Source organism: Rhamphochromis sp. 'chilingali' (genome assembly GCF_963969265.1).
Source record: "Rhamphochromis sp. 'chilingali' genome assembly, chromosome: 16".
Lineage (NCBI taxonomy): Eukaryota > Metazoa > Chordata > Actinopteri > Cichliformes > Cichlidae > Rhamphochromis > Rhamphochromis sp. 'chilingali'.
This window is the reverse complement of record NC_137943.1, coordinates 10,999,065-11,023,980: the sequence shown is the minus strand read 5'-3', so window position 1 is coordinate 11,023,980 and position 24,916 is coordinate 10,999,065. Positions and strand designations below refer to the sequence as shown.

The 24,916-nt window shown below is 39.6% G+C and overlaps 2 protein-coding genes across 4 annotated transcripts; one reads left to right on the top strand and one right to left on the bottom strand.

Moving 5' to 3' along the window:
* Nucleotides 1-5,597: 5,597 nt before the first annotated feature.
* On the bottom strand, nucleotides 5,598-24,027 carry cdc73 (cell division cycle 73, Paf1/RNA polymerase II complex component, homolog). Its single transcript, XM_080907513.1, has 17 exons — nucleotides 23,853-24,027; nucleotides 23,078-23,183; nucleotides 22,835-22,904; nucleotides 22,630-22,692; nucleotides 22,307-22,359; nucleotides 21,758-21,846; nucleotides 21,451-21,664; nucleotides 19,807-19,905; nucleotides 19,299-19,377; nucleotides 18,493-18,557; nucleotides 11,516-11,573; nucleotides 9,642-9,677; nucleotides 9,457-9,544; nucleotides 8,938-9,099; nucleotides 7,651-7,751; nucleotides 6,122-6,263; nucleotides 5,598-5,973 (listed from the first exon to the last, which is right to left on the bottom strand). Exons 1-17 carry the CDS (start codon nucleotides 23,981-23,983, stop codon nucleotides 5,937-5,939), a joined length of 1,593 nt encoding a protein of 530 aa, XP_080763639.1. The 5' UTR covers nucleotides 23,984-24,027; the 3' UTR covers nucleotides 5,598-5,936.
* On the top strand, nucleotides 11,593-18,479 carry LOC308412869 (beta-1,3-galactosyltransferase 2-like). 3 transcript variants are annotated; one of them, XM_080907516.1, is made up of 3 exons: nucleotides 11,593-14,307; nucleotides 14,793-14,930; nucleotides 15,037-18,479. In XM_080907516.1, exon 3 carries the CDS (start codon nucleotides 15,103-15,105, stop codon nucleotides 16,375-16,377), a length of 1,275 nt encoding a protein of 424 aa, XP_080763642.1. In that variant the 5' UTR covers nucleotides 11,593-14,307; nucleotides 14,793-14,930; nucleotides 15,037-15,102; the 3' UTR covers nucleotides 16,378-18,479. The 3 variants fall into 3 exon arrangements, with proteins under 3 accessions (XP_080763642.1, XP_080763640.1, XP_080763641.1); XM_080907514.1 differs by lacking the exon at nucleotides 14,793-14,930 and having other exon boundaries at nucleotides 14,991-18,479; XM_080907515.1 differs by having other exon boundaries at nucleotides 11,593-14,930.
* Nucleotides 24,028-24,916: the final 889 nt, after the last annotated feature.

Sequence of the window (24,916 nt, the reverse complement as noted above, 5' to 3'; positions counted from 1 at the left end):
TTCATTTTGTGCTGAAAAAGTGATGAACAAGTAAGCAACTAGAGGAAAATGCACTTTTTAAAAATGTGTTTTTAAGTATGAAAATAGCAGGAAGTGAATTTAATATTCTTACCATGCGTCACTCCTGCAAACCAAATCAGAAGCACAAATCCAAGATAGCGCGCACACATCCTGTCAGGAGCTCAAATACTGCAGAGTAACGCAACAAACATGAGAGCACAGAGACGAGATAAAATCAGAGGTGGTTAATAATTATTTAAGGAAATTCCCCCAAAATCTAACCATGCCTCTGGCATCATGCCGTAACTCTGCCCACATGCCCGAATGGAGCAAGCATCTAAAATCCAGTAAACTGGAGGGAAAAGTCAAACCTGTAGAGTTACATTTTTTCTTCCTTCAAATTGATTTCAGACGCACAGGAAAACTGTACGAGGAGGAATGTACTGACCAGCATTGCAAAAATACAATTATAGTTGCAGACTCTCTGTGCGCCTTTAGTTTGAGCTTCTAATTTCTAATTTAATGTTGACTTTTGGTTTTATAACTGTAATGCCAGCGTGTCTGTGTTTGTATGTGTGTGTGTGTGTGGTGGGCTGGGTTGCTCTATATATCGTCCAGGATTCAGCCTTGTTTGGAACAGCTCTCACAACAGTTTGTTTAGAGTGCGCATTTCAAAATGATTTCCCGGACTGCCGTGATCAGAGGTCACGGTTTTGTTGTTTTGAAATACCAAACACAGCCAAGCCAAAGGTCAGGCTGGAGTAACACAGGTGAAAGGCAAAAAAGTGAAAACATGTTATAAAATAAGGAGGAATAATGATTTAGAGTTAGATTATTACTGATGACTGTAATGCGATCCTTTAGTTTGTGTGTGATCACCATCTCCTGGATCTTCATGGGCTCTGCATTAAAGTGCTGGTGGGAAAATTGGATTTCTGGCTATAATTTCAAATGGCAAAGAAAACATAAAACATCCCATAAAAGAGCAAATATTTTTAACAGCGAATATGTTGAAATCATTTTGTGTCACATGACATATGTAAAGGTTGTCCTGCTTTGACCTTATTCGCTGCTTCTGCTCCAACAAATTCAACTGATGTCATCAAATTAATCAGTTAAATATTATATATGTGCAATGCTGTAATACTTAGCTCAGGACAAGCATAGCAATGCTAGAGCTTGACCTGTAACTGCACACATTAGTACAAAAACTGAGGCTCAGCATCAGCCACTTGATGTTAGCTGACCCTGCAGATGCAATGATAGGATTTGTATAGAAAACAATGGCTGAATGAAAGCACTTTACCACCTTTACATTTTAATGAGGAGATTTTAGGATGGTACATTCTCAAAGAAAGGCAGGAAAATAAATGTATCATAATGTCATGCTCTTGGTTGATTTGAGTGTTTTTAAATGCAACTGTATTCTCGCATCGCCCTTTTTCTCCCTGTTGATGATCCAGGGAACATCTTCAGGCAACATTTCTGTTACTACTTTTGATTCTAATGAATCTGTAACTTTCTAATTTCAGGGCTGGAAAATGGCATACATGGTGTTTCAAAACGAGAAGAAATGAAAGAGCACAACTTCACTCTCTGAGCTGCTTTTTTGGGATACTCCTTTATTTATTTATTTCATGGAAAAAGCTCTGCTATGATTTGAACATTACTTTTAAGTTCCTGAAACGGGTTCAAAGCTGCAGACAGACGCTGAGAACAAAACAACACCAGTTGCACAGAAGCATCGACAATGTGTGAAAAATATATTTGTATCCAGCGGAAACGGCTGACACTCAAAAACAACATTTTGCATGCATCCATCCATTTTCTTCTGCGCATCCGATTCAGGGTCGCTGACAGGCCGGAGCCTATCGCAACTGTCGCAGGGCGAGAGGCAGGGTACACCCCGCACAGGTCACCAGCCAGTCACAAGGCCACAGAGGGGCCAACACGCTCAGATGTTCACATCTTGCCAATTTAGAATCACCAGTTCATATTTAATTGTCACTTTTATAAAATCAATAAATAAAAATCATTCACTGTGGAAAAAAGAAAATAAATTGCGAGTAGAGTTTGATGGAAAGAATAGTCCAGACACTTCAATTTGATCCAAGGATCTGCTGGAAAATCTGCATCTCAGTGCCAAATTGCATGCATTTCCAGTCACAAAGAGACAAATTTAACTGGGATGGGAAGTGTTCCAAGTGTTCCAGCCTTTGCTGTCCAAAACGAACACTAGGGTGGAATAAACGGACTCAATAATCCTTTTCCTTCTAGTTGCATCCACTCCTTCAGCCAGCACTCTATTCTCTGCCTTGTAGGCGCTTACTAACTATCACACATGTTCAAAGTCGAATAGCAGGAAAATAAGATGTTCAGTGTCTTGCTCAAGAACACTTCAGACTGAAGAATCAAATCACCAACCCTCCAAAAAGGTGGAGGAGCCACTCTACTCCTGTGCACAGCAAAACAATTGTTTGCCAATGAACATATAAGAAAACATTGGATTTTTCCCTCTGGATAGTTATGTGAGAAAAATCAGACTTTCAGTAGGATAATAATACTAATCTTAAATCCATGGCTCAAAAAGAAGAAAGGGAAGTTTACTGAATGGCAAAGGTCAAAGTTAAATATTCTAACTTGTGTTCATGTAAGGCGGCCTTGAAGGAAGTTTAACAAAGTGGTCAATGCAGATTGACTCCAGATGCCTCATATTTGATGTTGTGTTACCACAGTCAGACAGAAACCTTTGGAGCAGCTCTTCAATCGCTCACAGTGTGGGCACTGGGTACTCTGACCGCTGCTGATCAAGTCCCCGTTGGTTCTCATTCACCTAGGAAGCATCCTCTATGTAGGTTTCATCCACCAATACAGCTGGAGGAGAAATACTGGGGTAGACAGGCCCACACTTAGTGGGATTTGCTGTAAATGAATTGCAGCTAGCCAGACGTTGAAAAAGTACAGAGATTCTGTATTTAAGTAGAAGTACAGATACTAGTGTTTAAAAATACTCCAGTAAAAGTTGAAGTACTGATTCCACTTCTTTACTCAAGTGAAAGTGAAAAAGTACTGAAATGTACTCAGAGTAAAAGTAGCTCTTTGAAACACATTTCTACCAGCTGCTTCTATGCAAAGCTAACTGAACCTTGTTTTTTTATTAATGTAATAATAAAATAATATTAGGAAATGGAAATACAAACTTTATTTTAGTCTAAATTTTAATACTAGTAAATATTCTCAGTTTGAATCAGTGAAGCAGAACATGAGCAGAGAAAAGAAATCTGTTTTCTGTTGGCTACGTTGTAGAGGATGACTCTGCATCTAAGCAAAAGATGAGCACAGTCAGGGGCTGAAGTGGGATTGAGCACGTGGGGGAACGCTAAAATCGTTCTTAATGGCTCAGTGTGGGCAAAAGAATCACAGCACACAATAATTCTATTGAGAGCTCCAGTAGATTTTCTTAGTGTACAGGCTGTGATCAGCTGACACAAGGTGTCAGCAGATGTCTCGTGAGTTGTTCTGGCTAATTTCCATTCTCTATACAATACACAGTTTATGCTGTCTTTATATTAGACACTATAAAGTTGGTATGAAGGTGAATTCAGTGATTGCATCTCAGCATCATCAGTTTAACTTCATGAAACCTTAGCCACTGTGCACCGGTCACACACTGTACTTTACTTTAAACCCATCACAGTGCAGCAAACCACAGCGAGTCTACTTCAGTTTGTTTTGCAGCAGGTTTCACAACATGAACAAAAGCATATTGTCACATGCACAAACCCGATATCCAATTTAAAAAAACGAGGACTTACATGTAAGCTTTAAATTTCCAACACCACTGATCAGTCCTTATCTTTAAATATAAACATTTCTTCTTTCTTTCCTGTCTTTGTCATCTTTCTCCATCTCTGAGTGAAGTTCGCGCCCTTTCTTTTCTCTCCCCGTGAAAACAGCAGCTGGACCTTTAGCTTGCAACACTGTGCTACAAACTGCACACAAACGGTTCGTGTGTTTGCTGATGTTTATTGATCTGATAGAAACATTGCATTTGAAATTACCTGCCACAGCATCTTGCATATTCCCCTATGTGAAGTCTGAAAGGCCGAGGGCCGTGGGAACGAAAGTGCTTTACTGTCAGGGGACCACGATTAACAGGCAGAGCCTAAAGAGGCGACAACTCAGGTCACAAAAAAAATAAATCAATGAACCTGTGTTTGTCCCACCTGAGATGGGGTTTTGAGTTCATTTATGGAGGAGTTTGAGTGGGTTTAACAGGATTTTTGTGAATTACGTGTTTATTTTTATGTTAAAATGTTAATGTAAAATAAAATGAAACCAGCACTTGTGTCACTGTTTTCTCATGTGCTGCTGTGTTTCTGCCCACCTGGTGGAGTCCAATACCGACTCTTCCTTTGAGCTCTTTGTTTAAGCCCTGTCAGAAATGTCGGGCTCTTCACATGTTAATAAAGCTCCTCTGTCGGCTCCTTGGTCCTGGAAGGCATGTAGGAGAATGTGGAAATCACATCATGAATGTGCATCTGATAAATCTGCAGCAACTTTGCGACGCTGTCATGTCAACATGGTTTCCGGCACCTCACTGAATCTATACCATGAAGAATTAAGGCAGATCTGCAGGCAAAAAGGGGGTCAAACCTTGAAGTACTAAGGTGTTCCTAATAAAGCGTCTGGAGATTATATACGATGGAACATGAGCAAGCATGCACTCTATCCAGTTTAAACATCCTCCAGTCCCAATGAGGTTATTCCTAATCCTTAGGAAGCCAATCACGGCCGTCACAGATCACTTGTTCTGATACTCGTGGATTTGTTTTAGTTCGTATTTTGATTATGAAGTCATCAAACCACGAGCAGATTATTAACTGCAACAGTAAAATGTGTTAGAATTGTTTATAGTAGCTACATTTCACAAGACATTATGTAACAGTGCTGGAGCCACACAGTAAAACTGGAGAGATATTTTAGGGCTCCGCTGCATCTGTGTTCAGCCTCATTAACCACACAATGTATTTCAGGTGACATGGACAAATGAAACTAACATTAAACTACTGAGATAGAAGAATAATCAAATAAGCACTACCTACGTTCAGCAGACTGCACACAAGCACTTGTTTCTCAGAGGCTTTATTGTCTATTTTCATGTGATGTTTTAAAGCAATACTCTCCATAATTTCTCTCATCTAGCACAACACCAACAAAAAAGGAGTTTAACAAGGTCATTGCATGACCAAGACGTGTGCAGAGCTGTCAAAAACTGAACTAGGCATTGACTGCTTGACTGAGATCATTTTAACTGAGTGAGAGCAGAGGAGCAATCTAACATATGAACACATTTACCTGCACTCCCCTTTCTGCGCAAGGAGTTTTGGCTCTCACAGATTTGATCACATATGTACATTCAGACCACAAACACCCAAAATTTAAAAAAAAAAAAAAAAAGAGAAGTGTAAAGAAAGTCTCTTCCTCAAACTCAGCACTTGCCTCAGTTGTACCCAGAGATTCTCACGTTTTCATCAGACTAAAACGCTCACATTTCCTGTTTACCGCTGACAAAAGGCAAGCATCTCCCTCTGAGCTCATGTTGCTTAGTATTGTGTTTTAATCATCTCCGCAGCATGTTACCTTTTATATAAAACTTATTTTGGTATTTGTCTTTAACTACCTGAAAACATTAGAAAACAATTACAACAAAAACACAAAAATCTCCTTTCTGATGTCCAAAGTAACAATTCCAGCAGACTGCATTAGGAGTCCTGGAGGAAGCCCTGGAATGATCGCTCCTCCTCTTCCTCTTAAAATGGGGATCATGTTGGAAGATGGATTGGCAGCTTGGATGAGGGAGTTGGACCAATTAGAAGGGGAAGGCTGACGAATTGATTTGTGGGATTTTCGGTGTCTGTGGCTGTGATCCTGGCTCAGAACCTGAGGTGAGATTTGTGTTTCACCATGTATCTGTTCACCAAGAAAGAAAAGGGAGCGAGGAAAAGAGTTTATTACAGAAAGTTTCGTTAACTACATATTAAAAACAAATAAAAAAGGTGCATCGAGGTGAAATTAAATTACATTAAGAAATTTAATTAAGTGCATAAAAATTAAGTACCTGTCAAGGGTCTCCCAAAAGCGCAGGAAGACGGGCCGGTCCAGATGGCGTCTGTGGCGGCTCAGCTCCAGGACGGTCACATCCCACTTTTGCACATTGGGATCAGTCGTTGCCTCATCGTATTTTAAATGAAAAGCTCGTACTGGAGGGGAAAATGCATTCATGCAACCGTAAGGATGTTTTTCAGTAATATCTCCTCAACGTCTTAGTTTATTCTACACATTCAACCCTCTGAATCCTTTTCCAACCTCATCTCTAAAATCCTGGAAGACACGGTGGCACCACAGCTCTAGTTAACAATAATTTCTACGAGCCATTTCAACGCGATTTCCGTTCTAGACAGACCACTGACATCCCTCCTGACATCACATGGCACTGTTCTCACCATCCTCATCCTCCTTGACCTCAGTGCTGCTTTGATACCACTTCCCACCCTCTTCTGTTAGAATGACGAGCCAGTGCTGGACTCCAGGACACAGCACGAGAATGGTTTACATCCTTCCTTTCTGACAGGATATAGTTCAAGGCAAGACTGTACGCTCTCTATTAGCCTCGGTCACACATGGGGTCCCTAAAGGATCAGTACTGGACCCCCTGCTATTTATAAATGATCTCTTTCTTCTCAGAAATATAGTTTCATTTTTACGTTGACAACTCCTTTGCCCGTCCTTTCCTCATTACCTGCTCGCAAGCCGTCATGAAGTTATTTTATTGAATGAAAGGACACACTATCTGATGTCTCTATAGATGGACAATACTCTCTTTGTCACCCACATCAAGTCCACCTAACATCTTCAGGCTACACACAAGTTCTAGTTCATGCCCTTGAACAGCATTCCAATGCCTTTGCCTTTGGATTAATGGAATGCTATTCTCTCTGATCTCCACCCAAAACTTCTTAACTGGCTCCAAATTGTACAGAACTCTGCAGAGAGAATAATCACCCACACTTATCATATTACACCTATTCTCACCCAGCTTCACCGTCTCCCCATTTCCCAGAACATCCAATACAAGATTCTGCTCCTCACTTTCAAAGCTCTCCATGACCTGGCACCCTCATCTCCTCACACCTCTGCCCGTGCTCCACGCTCTCCTCACTGCTCCTCGCTTCAGACTTTAACACTAGAGGCTTTAGCTGAGACTCATCGTTGGAACTCACTGCCTCTAACTCTGTCAACCAAACTATGACACAGCTTAAAAGCACAGCGCAAAACCTACCTGTTAGTATCAGCATATCACCTATAACCATCAACGCCTTATGTTTTACATTTCTGAATCTCAAACTTAAATCTCTCTTTAATATTGATCTACTTGTTAATTTTATTGTTGTAAGGTAACACTGAGTGCTTTGAAAGGTGTCCACAGATAAATATGTCTACAACAGGCACAGAGTTCACAATTTGCTGATTCTTTGAATGAGTGGAAAACCAAACATCACGACTCCAACCATTTTTTACTGCTATCGTTTCAACACAGTGAAACTAAATAGACTAAATAGTCTATTTAGACTTCACAATATTACTTACTTTTGGCAAAAATGTCGACAGGAGAGCCGTCGGGCAGCAGCCACGGCCAGCCTTTGAACTGCCAGGCAGGACCCTGCACAAACACAGCCACCACTCGATCCCTGAAGGAAGAAACAGGCTTGTCAAAAAAAAAAAAAAAAAAAAAAAAAAAAAAAAAAAAAAAAAACAGGATTAAACATTTCAGGGCTCTAGACTAACTTTAAAAAGTTAGGCGTACCGGCACAAAAGTTAGGCGCACACAAATTTTATAATAATTTATATAATATAATGTGTTTTTCTGGATACACTGTGCTTTTTCAGCATTCAAAGATTGATGACACCGTGTCAGAGCACTGGCTATGAATTTCAGAAGGATCAGGCCTCATCAGAGAGGTCCCGCCCCTTACTATCTCTCATTGGTTTAGTCCACGATAGGGGCATAATATGTGTCTGTTGTTGGAAGGTTGCAGATTTTTTTTTTTTTTTTGCTAACCGAACATTTGGTCGCACAGGTGCAACCAAATATTTTTTTTTTAGTCGCACCACTGAAAAATATGGTCGCATTTGCGACCAAATTGGTCACACTCTAGAGCCCTGCATTTAAAGAAGGTGCAATAAGCTGTAAACACATTCACTGAACACTGCAGCAGAGGGCAAGGATCTCAGGTATCATTAATATGACAATATGTGTTTTCCTGATGTTGGATTTACAACCAAGGATGCCCGATGCTGAAATTCTTGATCGGCTGTAGGTCAAATGGAGTGGTTCGGAAAACTGGTGGACTGATCCTCGGCTCCTGGCTCCACATGTCCTTGGGCAGGTTACTGAAAAGTTGCATCCAATGCAGCAACTAGAGTATGATTGTGTGCAGCTTGCAGTAGGAAGCACTGAGTACTCAACTTAAGTAGAAAGGTGCTACACAAGTACCAGTAATGTGCTATATATGCCAATACCAGTGGGTGTTATACATGGGCTTAAGACTTGCTCCAGCAGAAGTGAGGAAGAGGAAACACACACCTCTCCCCCCCATTTCCCTCTGAAATTATTCAACAATCGGCCAGTACTGTGTTCCCATTATATGATAACTCAGACTCTGAAACATAATCATCTTGTGGTTTCAACACAGGCTGCATGCATAATAATGAGTCATATTTGCTAAACACTCAAATATCCCCGTTAACAGCTGAGTCATCTGATGAATGGTCATTTCATGATAAAGGTACAGAGGGGAGTACAGGCTTGTTGTTTCCATAGTGTTCCTGTATGGTGTAAAATGCTAATATAACTGAGAAAATACATATACTGACCAATCCTGGGGAGCCAGTTTGAGCGGCTGATCGATGACGCGGTACGGCACGGTGACACTCAGTGTTGTGCCACCAGGCTGGATCTGGTCTTTGCGCCTCTGTAGCAGAACCTCATTGTCCCGCGGGATGCCCTGCTTCTTCTTCTCTTCTGATGTGATAAACCTGGTACAGGCCAGAGTCTGGAAGTCATTTCACTGCTGCTCCTTAGGGTACAATTTTTACCTTTCTTGCCAACACTGCCCATTTTGCAGAGGTGCCAACATTAAATCCAGTCATTAAACCTCCAAACAGTTGTTGCTCTATGGCAACGACCACAGACAGTCACCGCTGGCACGCCAAGCTCTTTTTCAATCTCTGCCCTAAACTTAGTGTTGAGCAACTTGACAAAAAAAAAATCCACTACTGCGTGTCTGAAGAACATCAACCACCAAATAACATCAATGCATGGAAGACAGTGCAGTTGATTCATTATGTGAACACTTTAGAGAAAGAAGAAGGGCACTAATGATTTGTACTTACTTCAGATCCTGCAGGAGATCCTTAGCATTGAGCATTGTGATGAGGGAGGTGGTGGCAGCAGGGATGATGATGATTGGTGTTCGGGATCCTGTGGAGAAAGCCACATTAAAAATGGTTTAAAACTACAGCTCAGTTGGTCAGTACTACTAAAAAACAGTGATTAACTCTGATCAAATGTGATGTACCTTTCTTCTGGTTTGGTGGAGGTCTGGCTTGTGAAACTAGAGAGAAAACAGTTAAAAGAATATATTTTTAAATAAATACAAACATGTGGATATTGAGTCCAAAGACAAGAACAACAATCCTCAGTAAAACTGCTTCCTATGCGTCAAGTATTTGTTAAGTCACTTCCTTGACAAGAAATTTTCTTCCTAAGCTCTAACAATAGCAAGACTTACAATATCCAACAACTGAACGAACATCACTAAAGCTGAACACAGAAAGGCTTTTTTTTTTTTTTTGGAATTTATCCTTAAAAACTGTTTGGAAAAGGGGAGGTACTTCCACATGATAGTTGGAAGAATCTGGTGTCTATCAGTATACCTAATGCTAACTTTAACCAATGAAATAAATGAACCCTTTAGGTCCAAAAGGGGAAAAAGAAAAAAGAAAAGAAAACGGAAACCCGACTTTGCCTCTTAAAGCTTGCATACACGGAGTGTGTCAAATGATAAAAAAAAGAAAAAAAGTGTTAGACTAAAAATACATGTAGCCGATTCTCCAAGTTCCCCATTTCATCAAACTGTGGTTCAGTTTCATGATGTTTAAGTTGGGACCTTGTTTAAAATCTAAGTAAGAACAGAATTTGCCATCAACCCATATTTCAATTACATCAAGTATTGAATCCTACATCACATGATCTGGTCTGCACTGGTGTTGAAAGAGGAGAGGATGCATTCGGTTTTTAATTTACATTTTATTGTGTCCCAACATTTTTGGAATTGGGGTTGTGGATTTGCAAGAACTCTGCAATGTGTTAAAGTAATAAATATCTACCAACCGGCTGAAGCAGCTGGAGATAAAACTGAAAGCAACACAAATGCATAAATCCCATGTGAAATACCACCATGGAGTGAGCAACTGGAGAACCGTTAGATAGTTTATAAAAGTAGTGGCAAAAATTAAAGAAAGACCACTAAATATATTTAAACGTTTAGTCTTTTGCTAATTGGAGTATAATTAAATAAAGCAGAAAAGACAGTTTTTGTCAGACTTGCAGTCACACTCAAAGACAAAGTTTTAGCTTAAAACCTCTGCTGCAGGTCAAATGGGTCAAACTGGTTCTACTTTTTATTTCTTCCACACATGCAATGGGAAGTTGCTAAGCGTTTTCTACAAACGCTTAGCAACTTCCCATTGCATGTGTGGAAGAAATAAAAAGTAGAACCAGTTTGACCCATTGTAGAAGAGTCAAACAAACATGTGATTCTTCTCTACAGACAAAAGGTTATTTTAGCGATGCAGCTTCATTCAGAAATCATGTGAATATTCTTTTCTTTTTTTATTAGTACAGTCATGTGTCTAAATGCCACGCCTGGAAACAGTCGACGTTGTGAATAACAGAAATACCGTTATTATTACACAACGCTCTGATACAGTCCCTTTAGAAATTGCTGGTAAGAGACCCGAGTGACTGATATATGAAAAGAGCTGATCAACACATACTAACAGGCAGTGTTGGGAGCACTGAAAACTGAAAACAGTCATGATGTGACTACGTCAGGATTTGGGAGGAGGACAAAAAAATGACAGAATCAATTTAACCCTTGAGAAATGAATGAAAAAGGAACTAGCCCAGGCTCAGCTGGAGCATGTACAGACTATAGGGTGTTTTTAGCGGTTTTCCCTTGCTATATGAAAAATAAGGCACAGAAAAGAATATTGTAGTAGTACAGAGTGCAAGTCTGTCTTTGTTAAAAACATCACTCCAGTACAAACTCTCAAACAGAAACAGTCCTTACACTCTGTGGCACGATGGGCAAAAACTAAAAAAAGGTTTTTACTCTGTATTTATTCTTTATGCATGATTAAACATGAACATTTAGAATTCAACACTAACCTGGACGAGGTACAGGCTGCAGTGCAGGGGTCTGGGCCTTTCGAGCAGATGCTCCTTCCTAGAAAACAAGCAACACCTCAAGATTAAAAATACAAGGTTATATACAGTCCCATCATACAGTGTCTTCAGAAACTTCTGATGTTAACAAGAAATATAAAAATTGTGCAGCTTCGATTGTTGTGCCCAACAGGCCACTTGAAATAAATTGTTCAAGGTGTTTCATCAGTGAAATAACTGAACAGTGTTGAATATTTAGGCTTAGATAGCCACCTAGCAGGAGCAGCTGCTCTTGAAGCAGCTGGTAGTCATCCTTATCGTGATCTGTTATTTGTTTTCTAAAGTTTTCAGCATTTTAACACAACTACAATCAACCAACAGTTAAATATTAGTGGGCATCAAGTATCAAATATACTCCAACTCCTCTGATCTGCAAGGTAACGTCTAACTGAAGCTCTACAACAAAGTGTGTCATTTACAGATAAATTGCATGTCTGGAGCTCATCTGCTTGAACTGAATGTGGGTTAATGTTAACTAGAAGGCCCCATCTGAGTGCGAGTGCAAGTTCCTTAAACCTCTCAAATGCTAATTACACTGCTGTAGTTTTTCTTAGCACTAGTATTTGTTTGTTCACAAGTTACCCTTGTGAAAGAGAGCTAAACTTGTCAGGGCTAACCTACAAAACAAGACAGATAGCTGCTTTACTGACCTCACAAGGGAAATGTGGGTGTTAGAACAGAAACATAAAAAGTAAAAATAGTAGAGACCGCATTAAACAAAGAAATACACGATAAAAGCCTTATGCAGGAATTTATAGTTATAGCAGTGATTAAAAACAAAAAAGTAAAAATGTAGTTAAAAACAGTAATAGTAAGACTGACATTGCCTGAGAGAAAAGTGAAAATTGCATTAATTAATATGTGCATTACATAAAAAAGCAAATTTAAAAAACAAAAAAACAGCTGAATGAAGGTTTAATACAAAGTACATTTGGGATTTTATGCCTGACAGGTGTGTTCACCTGTCACAGCATGAAGAGTTTTAAACACAGCTTTATAGAGAACAGTAGGAATGATTTCCTCAAGGGTTCTTTGTGGCAGTGAGGTTGAATCAGTCTGAGGGAGAAGGAGCTCTGCTGCTTCAGAAATGTGGAGCGGAGCAGGTGTGATGGGTGATAACTGTACATTAAAGCATAGCTTACAATAAATCGATCTATTCTGTAATTCAATCTGCACCACCACTGTACTAAGCTATGGCAAAGGCCTATATGTTTAGATGAAACCAGAAAAAAGAAACATAAAAGTCCAACATGCAAAAGTTAGTGGAGTCAAACTTTCTCACAGGATGAGAAAACTGTGATTATGTTGTAAAATTCAGAAATGGGATTTCTACTGCTGGAACAGTCATAAAAACATAACGGTCACTTACAATTTTAGTTCACGCTTCAGCAACAGTACTTATGCCGGCATTTTCAGTCATCTCTGTGCCTTTGTGCTGCTAAGAATCACAGTTGTGGTTTGTCACCTGAAAAGTCACCGTTTTTTTATTTTTCTGTCATTACCAGACACAAATAAAATATATGTATTGTAACATGGGCAAAGACGCGAAATATTAGATTTAGTGAGCTTAGTGTAAAGATAATTTTAATTAACTATATGCAAGACGTTTGTGTGAGATGACAGCTGGGGGTTACAGACTGCTGGGGTCTGGGTGGTAATGTCCACTGTTTTTCAGTCAACAACATGTAAGCTGATGTTTGCCACTTTTAAATCAGCAACCCTCTAAGATTTGTGGAAGTGTGTACACAATGGCCTCTCTTCCCTTTTCTCACAGCATGCCAATTGAGACAATGGTTTATTCCTCATTCTGCAAAGTGGGTGTGAATACAAATAGGTCAGTAGCCCAACCCCCTCCCCTTTAACAGAGCAGGCAGCAACAGCAGCAAAGACGGCGTGACGTGGTGAGAGAGCGTAATGCCACCGAGCCTAGAGCTGCCTTTCAGAGCGAGCTCACAACTCACAGCTCTTCCTTCCGTTCATCTTCCTCCTCCCCCGTTGCTTTCATCCCTCTAGCTAGAAGGAGCAGTGCGTGAGAGGCAGCTGAATAGGGAGGGGGGATAAGCATAAAAACCGAAATCTGAACGATCTGAGAAACACAGTGGACAGCGGGCATGTGAATCAAAGAGGAAGAACAAGAGGAAACGAGGATAAGCACAGAAAGGGGGAGCAAAGCTGAACGGAGACATGTAGGCTTATTTATCATTCAGATGTGAATCCCATCTCTGCGTGCCTGCTTTGATATACACAACATGACAGCGGGGACAGTAAAAGGACCCAGGGCTGCAGCTTACTGTCAACTACCGTGTCTCCTCTCTCTTCGGCCATGAGCAAAAGAAGCAGCACACCACAGCTAAAATCAAGCCTCTAGGGACAATGCGCCAAGGCAGATTGAGAGACTGCAACACCGGAGCGCTCAAACATGCTCTTGCCAGGCATGCACGCATGAACTAGCAGCACATTTGTGCACGCATGAGGCAAAAAGCTAGGATTACCTGGAAAAATTAATTTCCCTGGACTGACTACAGAAACCTTACCAGCCAAAGAAGAGGACAATTTGACATATGCTGCAGGAAAAAAAAAAAAAAAAAAAAAAGTGAGGACATGGGGCTGTGTGCATTTATGATGTGGCCAAAAGCACCGCAGGAACAGAGACCGAGAGGCCAGTCGGAATGTGTGAAGACTAATTTATCCAGCAGCGATGAATACCACAGAGACAAGTTTTTAGACTAAAAAAGGTGAGTTTATGTTGTGAAGAATTGAAAATACAGACGAACATCGACATAAAAACAGTCATAACAGATGACTGATATAATTCACTCCTCTGGTTGTGGTTTAACTTACAGGATGTAAAGGGTGTGTCTTTCTAAAGGGAGAAAAACTTATTTCTACTGAAGCATGCAACAGTGGAGAGAATTTAAACTCTCTCAAAGTCCTCTCTGTTATGTTAGGCTCCTTTGTTTTGTAATTTTCTTAAAAAAAGAAAGAAAGAAAACTCATCTGCAAAAACTACACCGTCTGTTGACATTCTACAATTAGCCACAACTAGCATTCTAGCATTATTACATGAAAACTAAAACCAAACGAGTGTGGTAGAGGAAGACGTCAAAGCAGGTAATTTGTAGATTTTAATGTCGATATAAAAGCCTACGAACTATATTTAGACTATAGAAATGTACCCTCATTACATTAATATGATATCAAATATGTTTAAAAACAACAGGATGGGCCAATCAAGTTGTGTATTTCTCCAAATCAAGAAATGAAAACGTGCTCACCAGATTGCTGCAAAGTTTTCTTAACTTGGCTGGTATTTACAAGCTTATTTACTGTAAACTGCAGCCTTATCAGAATGAAAACTGTGAGTATAATTTCGTTTTTCACAATGAAAATGTATACTCTTCTTTCCACTGTCTCCTAGGCCATCACTGGGTATCAACAAAGTGATTTATATTACTCATCAACAGGAGCTGAAACCCTGCTGACAACTGGATTGAAGCGTAACAACTGTCAAGACTAGAAGTGTCGACACCATGCAGTGGAAACGACGCCACTGCTGTAAACACACAGCTAAACTTCTGTATCTGCTCTCTCTGCTGGGTGTGCTGTTCTTTCTAGTCCACCAGGTGTGGCTGCCGAGGCTCACTGGTATGCCATGGTGGAGAGGGCATCCTCTGGTGTATGGAGGTGGAGCAGCTCACACCACCAAAGCCAAATGGAACACAAGCACCCGCCATTCACAGTGGAGGTTCGTCATCATTCCTCAACAGACTTTCAAGGCTGACGCCAACATCAGCTCCCGTGAAAATCAGGGAGTTTACCCAACTCAACCAGACCCAAATTTTCAGAACGTTCTGGCAGCAAACACAAGCCAAAGAGACGACGCAGACCTCAGCGCCGTGATAACCCACGGACCGTACCCTTACATCATTAACGAGCCTGATAAATGTGCAGACAACACAGCTGCGCCATTTCTGGTGTTGCTGATTGCCACTGAAGCTCGGCAGGTGGAGGCGAGGAATGCTATACGGCAGACGTGGGGGAACGAGAGTGTTGCTCCAGCTCTGGGATTTATCCGGCTCTTTCTGCTGGGGAAAAAAGATGGAGAACTGGGACTTCTACAACAAAGGATGCTAGAAGCAGAGAGCCGGAGGCATCATGATATCATTCAGCAGGACTTCTTGGATTCTTACAAAAACCTCACCATAAAGACACTGATGGGACTAAACTGGGTTGCAATGCACTGTCCGCACACCAGCTACGTCATGAAGACAGACAGCGACATGTTCGTCAACACAGAGTACCTCATTTTTAAGCTGCTCAGGCCTGAACTGGAGCCCAGGAGGAACTACTTCACAGGAAACAACATGAGAGGCTACGCACCCAACCGAAATAAAAACAGCAAGTGGTACATGCCCCCGGAGCTGTACCCAGGTGACAAGTATCCCACCTTTTGCTCTGGGACTGGTTACGTCTTTTCTGGGGATCTCGCAAGGAAAATCTATCAAGTGTCTTTACGTATCCGCCATCTGCATCTGGAGGACGTGTTTGTGGGAATATGTCTGGCCAGCCTCGGAATCGAACCCACGCCACCACCAAATGAGTTCTTATTCAACCACTGGCGAGTATCTTACTCCAGCTGCAAGTACAGCCATCTGATAACATCACATGGGTTTCATCCCAATGAGCTCCTGAAATACTGGCATCACCTTCAGAGCAACAAGCGAAACGCCTGCATCAACGCATTTAAAGAGAGAGCAGGCAGGACACACTTACACAGAGTGACTGGAGAGAAATCAGCTGAGTGAAAGGACACTGTTACACTCACATGCTCACTGTTAAAAATAAAATAAATAAATAAATAAAAACAAAATAAAAAGAGATTTATATCTCAGCACATCCTCTTTTTTGAACTTCATATCAAGGGACTTTACTTATAATCCAAACCCACTTTATCCACAACACAAAATGTGCATAAATGTTGGAAATGTAAAAATCAAATCAAGTGCTCTAGCCAACTTTGTACAAAAGAGATAAGAACTATTTCTACGTCTGAGTCAAACTACTGGAGTTTTATTTTATGAAAGAACACGCTGTGCTTCACTGTACAGAAATAAAGTACTTTTTTGTAATAATCAGAGCTACTGTATGACTTTTAGATTTCTGAAGCAGACAGTGCAAGTAAACATCTCCACATATTAAACTAGGGCTGAACGATATATCGCATTTGCGATAATATCGCGACATGATCAAGTGCAATTTTCTAACCGCAAAGGCTGCGATTATACTGCGATTATAAGGCTGTCCAAATTACTACCATATCCCAGAATTCATAGCGCGGCCCAGCCAAACTCCAGTTTCCAGCAATGGCGGCCGCTACTAAGTTTTAAAATTACTCATACTAATCTTTCTGGGTCACAAAATAAACTTTTAACATATTTTCAGGCGAGAAAGTAGTTGTGTAAACATCAAATATCTGCTCGGTTTATCAAGATATCGCATATTTGCAAAAGTGCTTCGACGTTTTCAGAGGCGTCTGCTACCCACCAGCTCGACAGCTAGCCGGGAGCTCGAGGGTTACTGATGCGGCCGAGAACGGCACAACTCCCGGCACATCATTTTCAGATCACCGCGGAGTTTCGCTGCTCGGGTTAAACGTAATATATAAGTCACTTAGACAACCTAAAAATGTTATTGTTGGGCTTTTTTCAGTGTTTTGTTTGTTCGTGAGTAAATCGGTTTGGCTGAGATTAAAGTTATTAGATTAGATAAAATAAAACTTTATTAATCCCCCGGGTGGGTTCCTCCTTGGTTTTCACACAGCTGACTAAACGTCAAACAGAAAACTTATTAAACAGAAGTATGAGACAGTCGAGAATTTACGCCAGTGTCTGGTTATATTTTAGATAGCAAGAAGCAGACGGCCGAGTTTATTAAACTCCACCGAGACAGCGGTGACGCTAATCAGAACTAGACCGTCCAATTTCACGCCTTTAAACTTTAAAGGCGTGTTTGTGTGTGTGTTTATACAATTGCTATTATGTTTGCACTTTATGTGTAATGTTACTGACTGCAGAGATCAGTAAGATGTGTGTATTTTTTATTTATTAGTTTTATTTATTTAATATTATTTTTTAATTGAATGACTGTCTAGTAGTTCACAGATGTCGAAAAACTGAGTGTGGTAAAGCCACTGATTTTTTTTATGTATATTTCTGCAATCTGCACATTGTACTGACTTTCATTTTAATGTTTACACCAGGGTTCCTTGTCAGCACTTTATGCTCAGATGTTTGTAAGCTAAAAATAAACTATTGTGTATGTTCAAATATACTGTTGTGATTGAAGAAGTTAAATAAAAATGTCAGTCATCAATTCATGCATCACCTCATGTCATCATAACAGAGGTCTGTCTTCCAGGAAAGAACAGTTTAAAATTAATGTAATATAGTATTGGCCATACTATATGATGTATTGCTTGTCTTTGTTTAATAATACAGAAGACAAAGACCTTAAAAAATAATCGCATATCGCATCGCAATCGCAATATTGGGGCAAAAAAATCGCAATTAGATTATTTTCCATAATCGTTCAGCCCTATATTAAACTGTCCAAGAAGTTATTTTGAAAAATGGCTGTGACAGGTGACGTGTAAGGATGCGACATCATTACCTACACAGAGGACATGTCTCCAGTTATCTGTACTTTGTGCTGAATTTCTTTGAAACAGTAAAATCTATTTAGAAAGAACAGCAGGCATCTGTTTTTCAAATGCTGTTACATACATAAGCACATTTAAAATGTGTTATTTAACTACTTGACAGACTTTATGACTCAACTTCCTGTGGAAAACCGTGCTTGTATACATGCGTCACAGGTTGAGGTTTTGGTTAGTAGTTATTGTGCAAAAAGTTATTTCTTACCGTCACTGACTTCAGGGTCATGCCGTGATACGTGCCCATAGTATCGATCTTGAAGCCCTCCGTTTCTAGGACAACAACATGCTATGAGTTGGAGCTCACTGGCTGAACAAAGAGGGTTTTTTTCTTTATAAGTATAATGAAATCTAATACCTGCATATTATGCAACGTGTTCGCCGCTTATAAGCCCAGATGTCCCAGTTTTACACTGGGACTTGAAAGCAGCTTACATTTGTGAATCTGTGTGAAGCTAGCAGCATTAAATTTGCCTTAAAATCTCAAGTGGGCATGTGACGTGGTCTGTGAGTATCAGGTGACTGGTGCTTACGCATTTATGGTTTTGTGAAGGACATGAGAGATGATTATTTTTAGATGTGTGCGCGCACAGAAATGTTTTTGAAAGAGAACATTATCTGATTCGTGAAGCTAAACTTAATAAAGTGTGCATAAATAATCATAAATGATCAGTATTTATTCAAGTTTGGATGAACGCATTTGTAAAATTGTTTCACGTGTGGTCAGATTGCTTGATATTTGTGTGTGTGTGGATTAAAGCACGTGCGTCTGAGTTCTCAAAAGTTACACACATATCATTGTACGCGTTTGTGAATCTTTCGTTTACGCTTGTGAATCATATCGCATGCATTTGTGGCAAATTTCTCTCCATACTCTGACCACATTTGTTTACTGATGCTGGGTTTAAATGTGGAAACTGTGGATCAGTGAACTTATATTAACTCAAACAAACAAGCACTCTTTTGCAAAAGGATTGATACTAAAATGATCAGTAAAGCATTTCTAAAACGCACCTTCTTTTCCCTTGAATCGCTCCTGATCGTATCTGTTATAGGCAGCTGGGACAGGTTGCTTGTTCCTTAGGGACGGGTCCTGGAAAAGATACGAAACAATAAATACCTGTATATACAAACACACCGCTCTTCAGTTTAAACTATAGTGGATTTGCAACTAACTCAAACACCTACAGACTATTTTTGCACACATAACTTTGGACAAATTCATTATAAGATGAATATATGTCAGTTTTAACTTTGATTTATTTATGAGATGCAAACGTAACAGGACTAACAGCTAATCAAATTAAAGGTGTGTGCTTATTCAACCAACAAATCATCAACTGGTTCTTAATCGTCCTTATTACTCCTGTATTTTCAAATTGTAAAGAAATTAATTTACAAAAAAAGTGTGATTAAGATCTAAACCATGTGCAAATAAACACTTAATAAAAAAGATTAAGGTCCAATAAAAAATAAAAATAACGTAACGTAATTTGTAGGAAGTGGATATTTGTCAGTTTACCGCTTGAGTTGTGTTCTGTGCTGGTCTCTGCTCCGGAGCTCGCCCTTCTTCTCGAGCTTTCACGGACTGAAGGATGGCAAAAATGTTTTTGGAAAAGTTCTGAAAAAGGAACAAAAATAGGTTGAGCAGGAGTCGTTTCCTTTTAAAAACAAAAACGAGACTTCCCTCACAGAAGAGATTCAATTAAAACACATTTAAAATGTACAAGTTATTAACTCATTCACTGCCATTGACGTCTATAGCCGTCAATGGCAGTGAATGAGTCAATGGGTTTAACTCATTCACTGCCAATGGCTGGCAGTGAATGAGTTAATTACTGTGTGCTGTTAAGTTAACAGTCTGTCTACATCTTTAGTTTGGTTTAGAAACGATGAGCGTCATGTGTGCGTATCATGCCCACCTCAGTACGGAATTTCCCAGGTTAAGTTTGAACTGTGAGCCAAGAAAACTGAAGTCTTTGCATGTAAACAACAAAAAGAACATTCAAATAGGAGCTCAAATTTCACTAGTTATGGTCCATTCGCCGTTGCATATAAACAACGCAGCAGGTTCATTAAATATGTACAATAATTAAAATCAATATTTTGCATGATTCTGCAATTTCTCTCCTAACAAGCGATCCATCCACAGAACAGATGTTCAGGTGGAATTCCAAGTTTTGCCCTCAGTGTCTACAAAGTGAGACAGCTGCCTTACTTTGAACATTTCATTAAAGAAAAAAAAAATTTCAACGGCACAACTGGTGTGAAGGATTAGTTTAATTTAACTGTGAACTCTAAATTCTTGTTCATGAATATTTGGTTTTTGTTTAGATTTTTTATCATTTAATACTCTGGATATCATAAGAAAAATATTAAACATGTGGAATCTGAACAGGCATTCATACTTAACTGAATACTGTGCACTGTTACCTCCCTATCCCTATATCTCTCTCCAGTTAGACATAATGAGACACATTAAATAAATTAGTTTATCGAGCGACTGACAAAACAAATCTATTTAGCTTTAAAAAGGTTAAACTAAGATAAGATCAGATATCTGACAACCTTAAAACAAACAAAACAAAGATGGCTGGACTTTAAATAAGATGGTTTCGTTTTTGATAAGCCAAATTTAAACTGATAGGTGAGCACATCTTTTCAACAATCTGTAGTTATCAGTTAATTCCTAACATTTAAATTCAGCTTCTGCTGCCATCTAGTGGTTCACACTGGTCCATGTACTGGTACACATTTATGGTGCTTTCATGGCTGGGCCATTTGAATGTTTACTCAACCCAATGCACTGTCTCTTAGGGTTCCGGAGGCTAATGTATAATTTAGACTTCTGTGGGAAATCTATGTCATAACTCACAAGGTAACTAGAAACCCCTTTTTATGTTCCAGGCCATTCAGTTATTTCTGCGTCGACCCAAGTTTTAGACAGACTTCTAGGGAGGTGCACGTCAGGTGATGGCGTAGGGTTAAAAGGGGTTTCTGGTTACATGATATGATACATCTGGCATTATAGTGTCAAGTCAATTACAATTCATTTATACAGCGCTAGTTGACAACACACTTGTCTTAAGGCTCTTGCTTCTGAAGGAAAGTTTCATTAGTTTCAAAGTTTCATCAGAAAACAGTCTGGCATAAAGTGTACACTAACCTTTCCAGTGCTCTGGAGAATGGTTGTCCTAGTCCTCCAGACCCGCTCTCTGCTAACAATATCCCTGGTGACATCCACTTCTGCATCCACAAAGCTTCTCTGCTTCAGTGTTATGTCATCATCGAGATCTGTTTTGATAGTTGAACGCTTCTTTGCCATAATCTTTGCTTTAATGGCTGCAATTTTTTCCACAGACATGGCCTCAGACAGTGATCTGGAAGACAGGGACAAACGTTTTGATAAGCTGAACTATCTGTTAGGAGGAACTGGTAATCAGAATAAGGAAAAGCTCATAACCTGATCATACCTGATCTGTTCGATCTGCACGATGCCTTCTTTATGGCCCTCCAGACGGGCAGCCAGACGCTCCTTGTCCAGACGCACACGTTCCTCATCCTTGAGATTGAAAGCAGTTTTCACATTATTAGCAAATTGCAGGATAAAAAATGATATATCAAAAACCTTTAACTGCCCACACTGCTGAAATTTGTAAAAGTTAAAATACTCACTGTGTCACCTGCATGCATGACACAGTTACCCATTTTATATTCAGTTACACTAAACACTGAAGAATATTTAATGAGCTGCGTTTCCCACTATTTAGTTTACTAAGTTAATTCATTTAAATATTTTCCTAATGGAATTATTTTTAAAAATGAATTATTATCATCATCATGATTAGTAGTGGTAGTATTTTCAGGTGTTGGGAGTGGTCCACATTTATTACAGTAAGAATATGTAAACAAATTCAATGTTAAGTATGTCAGAATAGGAAAACTGTGATTTCTGTGTCCTGTGTGATACCACACAGAAAACAACATGAGCCACATGTGACAGCTGAAGTAACATAATTTACCTCAACTCTTGGTTTTTTGGCTTCAGAGGATGCCTCATCAGCTGCTCTTTTAACTAAAAAACAAAACAAAAAAACAAACAACAATAGCAAAGAAAGAAAAACAAACAAAAAACATTGTATCACTATGCAAAACAAATTCCTTCATCCCACCTTCCTTTATTTCACTTATGCAAAATTGTTTTTGTAAAAATAGGACAGTGTATGTTGCATCACTGGTATCAGCTCTAGCAGTTATAAGTAGTAATTATTCCTGAAATTTACATTTCAGGATTAAGTTATGAAACTAAACTCCACATCATGTTGTAAAAATGCTGTAACTTTACCTTGTGTCCGGCTTTGCAGACCTATTTCTATGGGCGCACTTCTGTCGATGCTCGTTGACGTGGCTGCAAATGGACAAAAACAACATTTGAAGCAAATTTTCAGGGAACCAAAACCTGGAAGAAATCATTACAATTTTGGAAAATGCCAAAGGCTGTACTAGATGCCACAAAACACCCCCATCCTCAGCGCCCAAGCGCTACTTACAGCTCTCGCCATTAAGATATGACAGCAAGCCCTTTCGATCAGGTCGTCTGACAACAGGGATGTTCTCTGTCTATAAACAACACACAATCATAAAAGTCAACACTCTTTAAAGTTTACAAGATGCTGCATGTATGACAAAATGTGGGCTGGAATCAGGGGTGTCTCAAACAACACGTTGGTAAGCAATGAAGGATTGATACTGACAGATTCTGGGCTGTTTCATATGAACTCCAGAGCACTTACTGCAGCTCTTCGCACATAGGATGGATGCGGCAGGTGCACATTGTTGAGCAAGAACAAGATAGAGTCCAAGGTATAGTACTCTTTGGGCTGCCCCTCTTTACCAGTACTAAAGATCAAAACAAGCACAAAACATTTTTGAAAAAGCATGCAAGTGTCCAGTTTTACAACTAACAAACTTTAAGTGAATTACTGCGTGAAGCACACTTAAAGTGGTTTGATGTGAACCGCATTAAAGCTTGAATATAAAGCCAAAGTTACTTTATCAACCACTGTCAACAATTCTCCTGCTAGCTAAAGCACTGCTAGTTGCAACTTTAATTTCTGCGTCACATGCACAAAGTTTGGTTTTTGCACGGTGAAGAAAGACGTTTATAGTCATGACTGTAGGGACTAAAAGAGAAAAACAAACACACAGGTGTTTCAACTCGACTCTCTGAATCTCTGTCTCCGTGAAACAACTCGCTCGCTAGCTAGCGTCCATGATTAATTAGCATTACACAACACTACAAGTTTGGCTGAACCCCTCGCGAGGTAAGTTTAAAAGACATACATTGGCTTTCATGGAAGCTAGTAAAATTGGCTCTATGGTCTATGGAAGAGACCTCCCTGATGCACTAACAACAATTAAAAGGGTGCTTTAACTTTTGAGGAAAGTAGCTGGGTTAGCATTTCGTAGCTAGCGAGCCTTCCGTCGTTACTAGCAGCACAAGGCACAGATGAGCATCAGCTGCAGGCCTACTGAAGCACTTTGTAGATGTTATTAGCACTGACATACCCCCAGATTATGTAGTTGGTCTTGACATTCTTCGGCCAGGAGAACTCCCCAAATATAACTTCATCTCCTTTAGCAACAATCTCCTTTTTCTGGATGTTATACTGACGAAGAACACTCAACACATCCGCCATCTTCAGTTGTATGTGTGTAGTGTGTTTGCAAGGCCCCCAGTTATCAACATCGTGCGGCCTCTCTAGATGCCTGATCTGAATGACGCTTTAACTGCAAACTTTACTTTGATCACAGTGATGTATCAGTTCAACAACTCAGGCAGTTATTGGTAAAATGAAAGCGCATTTCCAGAGCAGCAAGTTGTTTATTAGGAAGGGCTTTACATCGCCGCTACAGTAGGTACATGTTAAGCAGGACAGATACAACAGAATGGTTGTGAAACACTTGAGAACGACCAAATCTCATGTCCATCTCCTAAAACGCTGTGTCAACAGTCATGTTATAAATATTTTATATGTTGGATGTTGCTTTAAAATTAAAAATGAAAACATCAGCATGTTGGGACAAACATCCTTCACAGTTACATGGTCAGTTTATTGTTCTTTTGTTTATGAAGACGAAATGACACCGTGATAAGTAAAGCTTATTACAGTACTTTCTTACAGTAAAATGTAAATTCTGATGCAGAGAATTCAGACTGAAACACAAACTTTTTACACACACAAAAAAAAATCCCAAACATTGGCATTAGTGTGTTGTTAAAACTGAATTCAAATTTACTTTATAAAAAGTGTCACCACATTTGTTTTAAAGTATAACCTCACGAGAAGAAAACAGAAAACTCAGCTTTAAAACAATAAACTGGGCTTAGGGTCAAACAAATGTTAGAACAACTAAAATTTGTGGCTAAGCTAAAGCAAAGACTGTGTAAAAGGAATCCAAGATGTTAATACTTGAAAAACACTTTTCTGATCTAAGAAATCTGTGAAATTAACAGAATAAAAAGCAACTCCAAGTTTTACCATTGACTTTGTGTGCTTTGTTTCAGGTTTCTCTTTCATTGATGTTAAGTATCTCTACATTAAACTTGCTAACTCATACCATAGATGCAT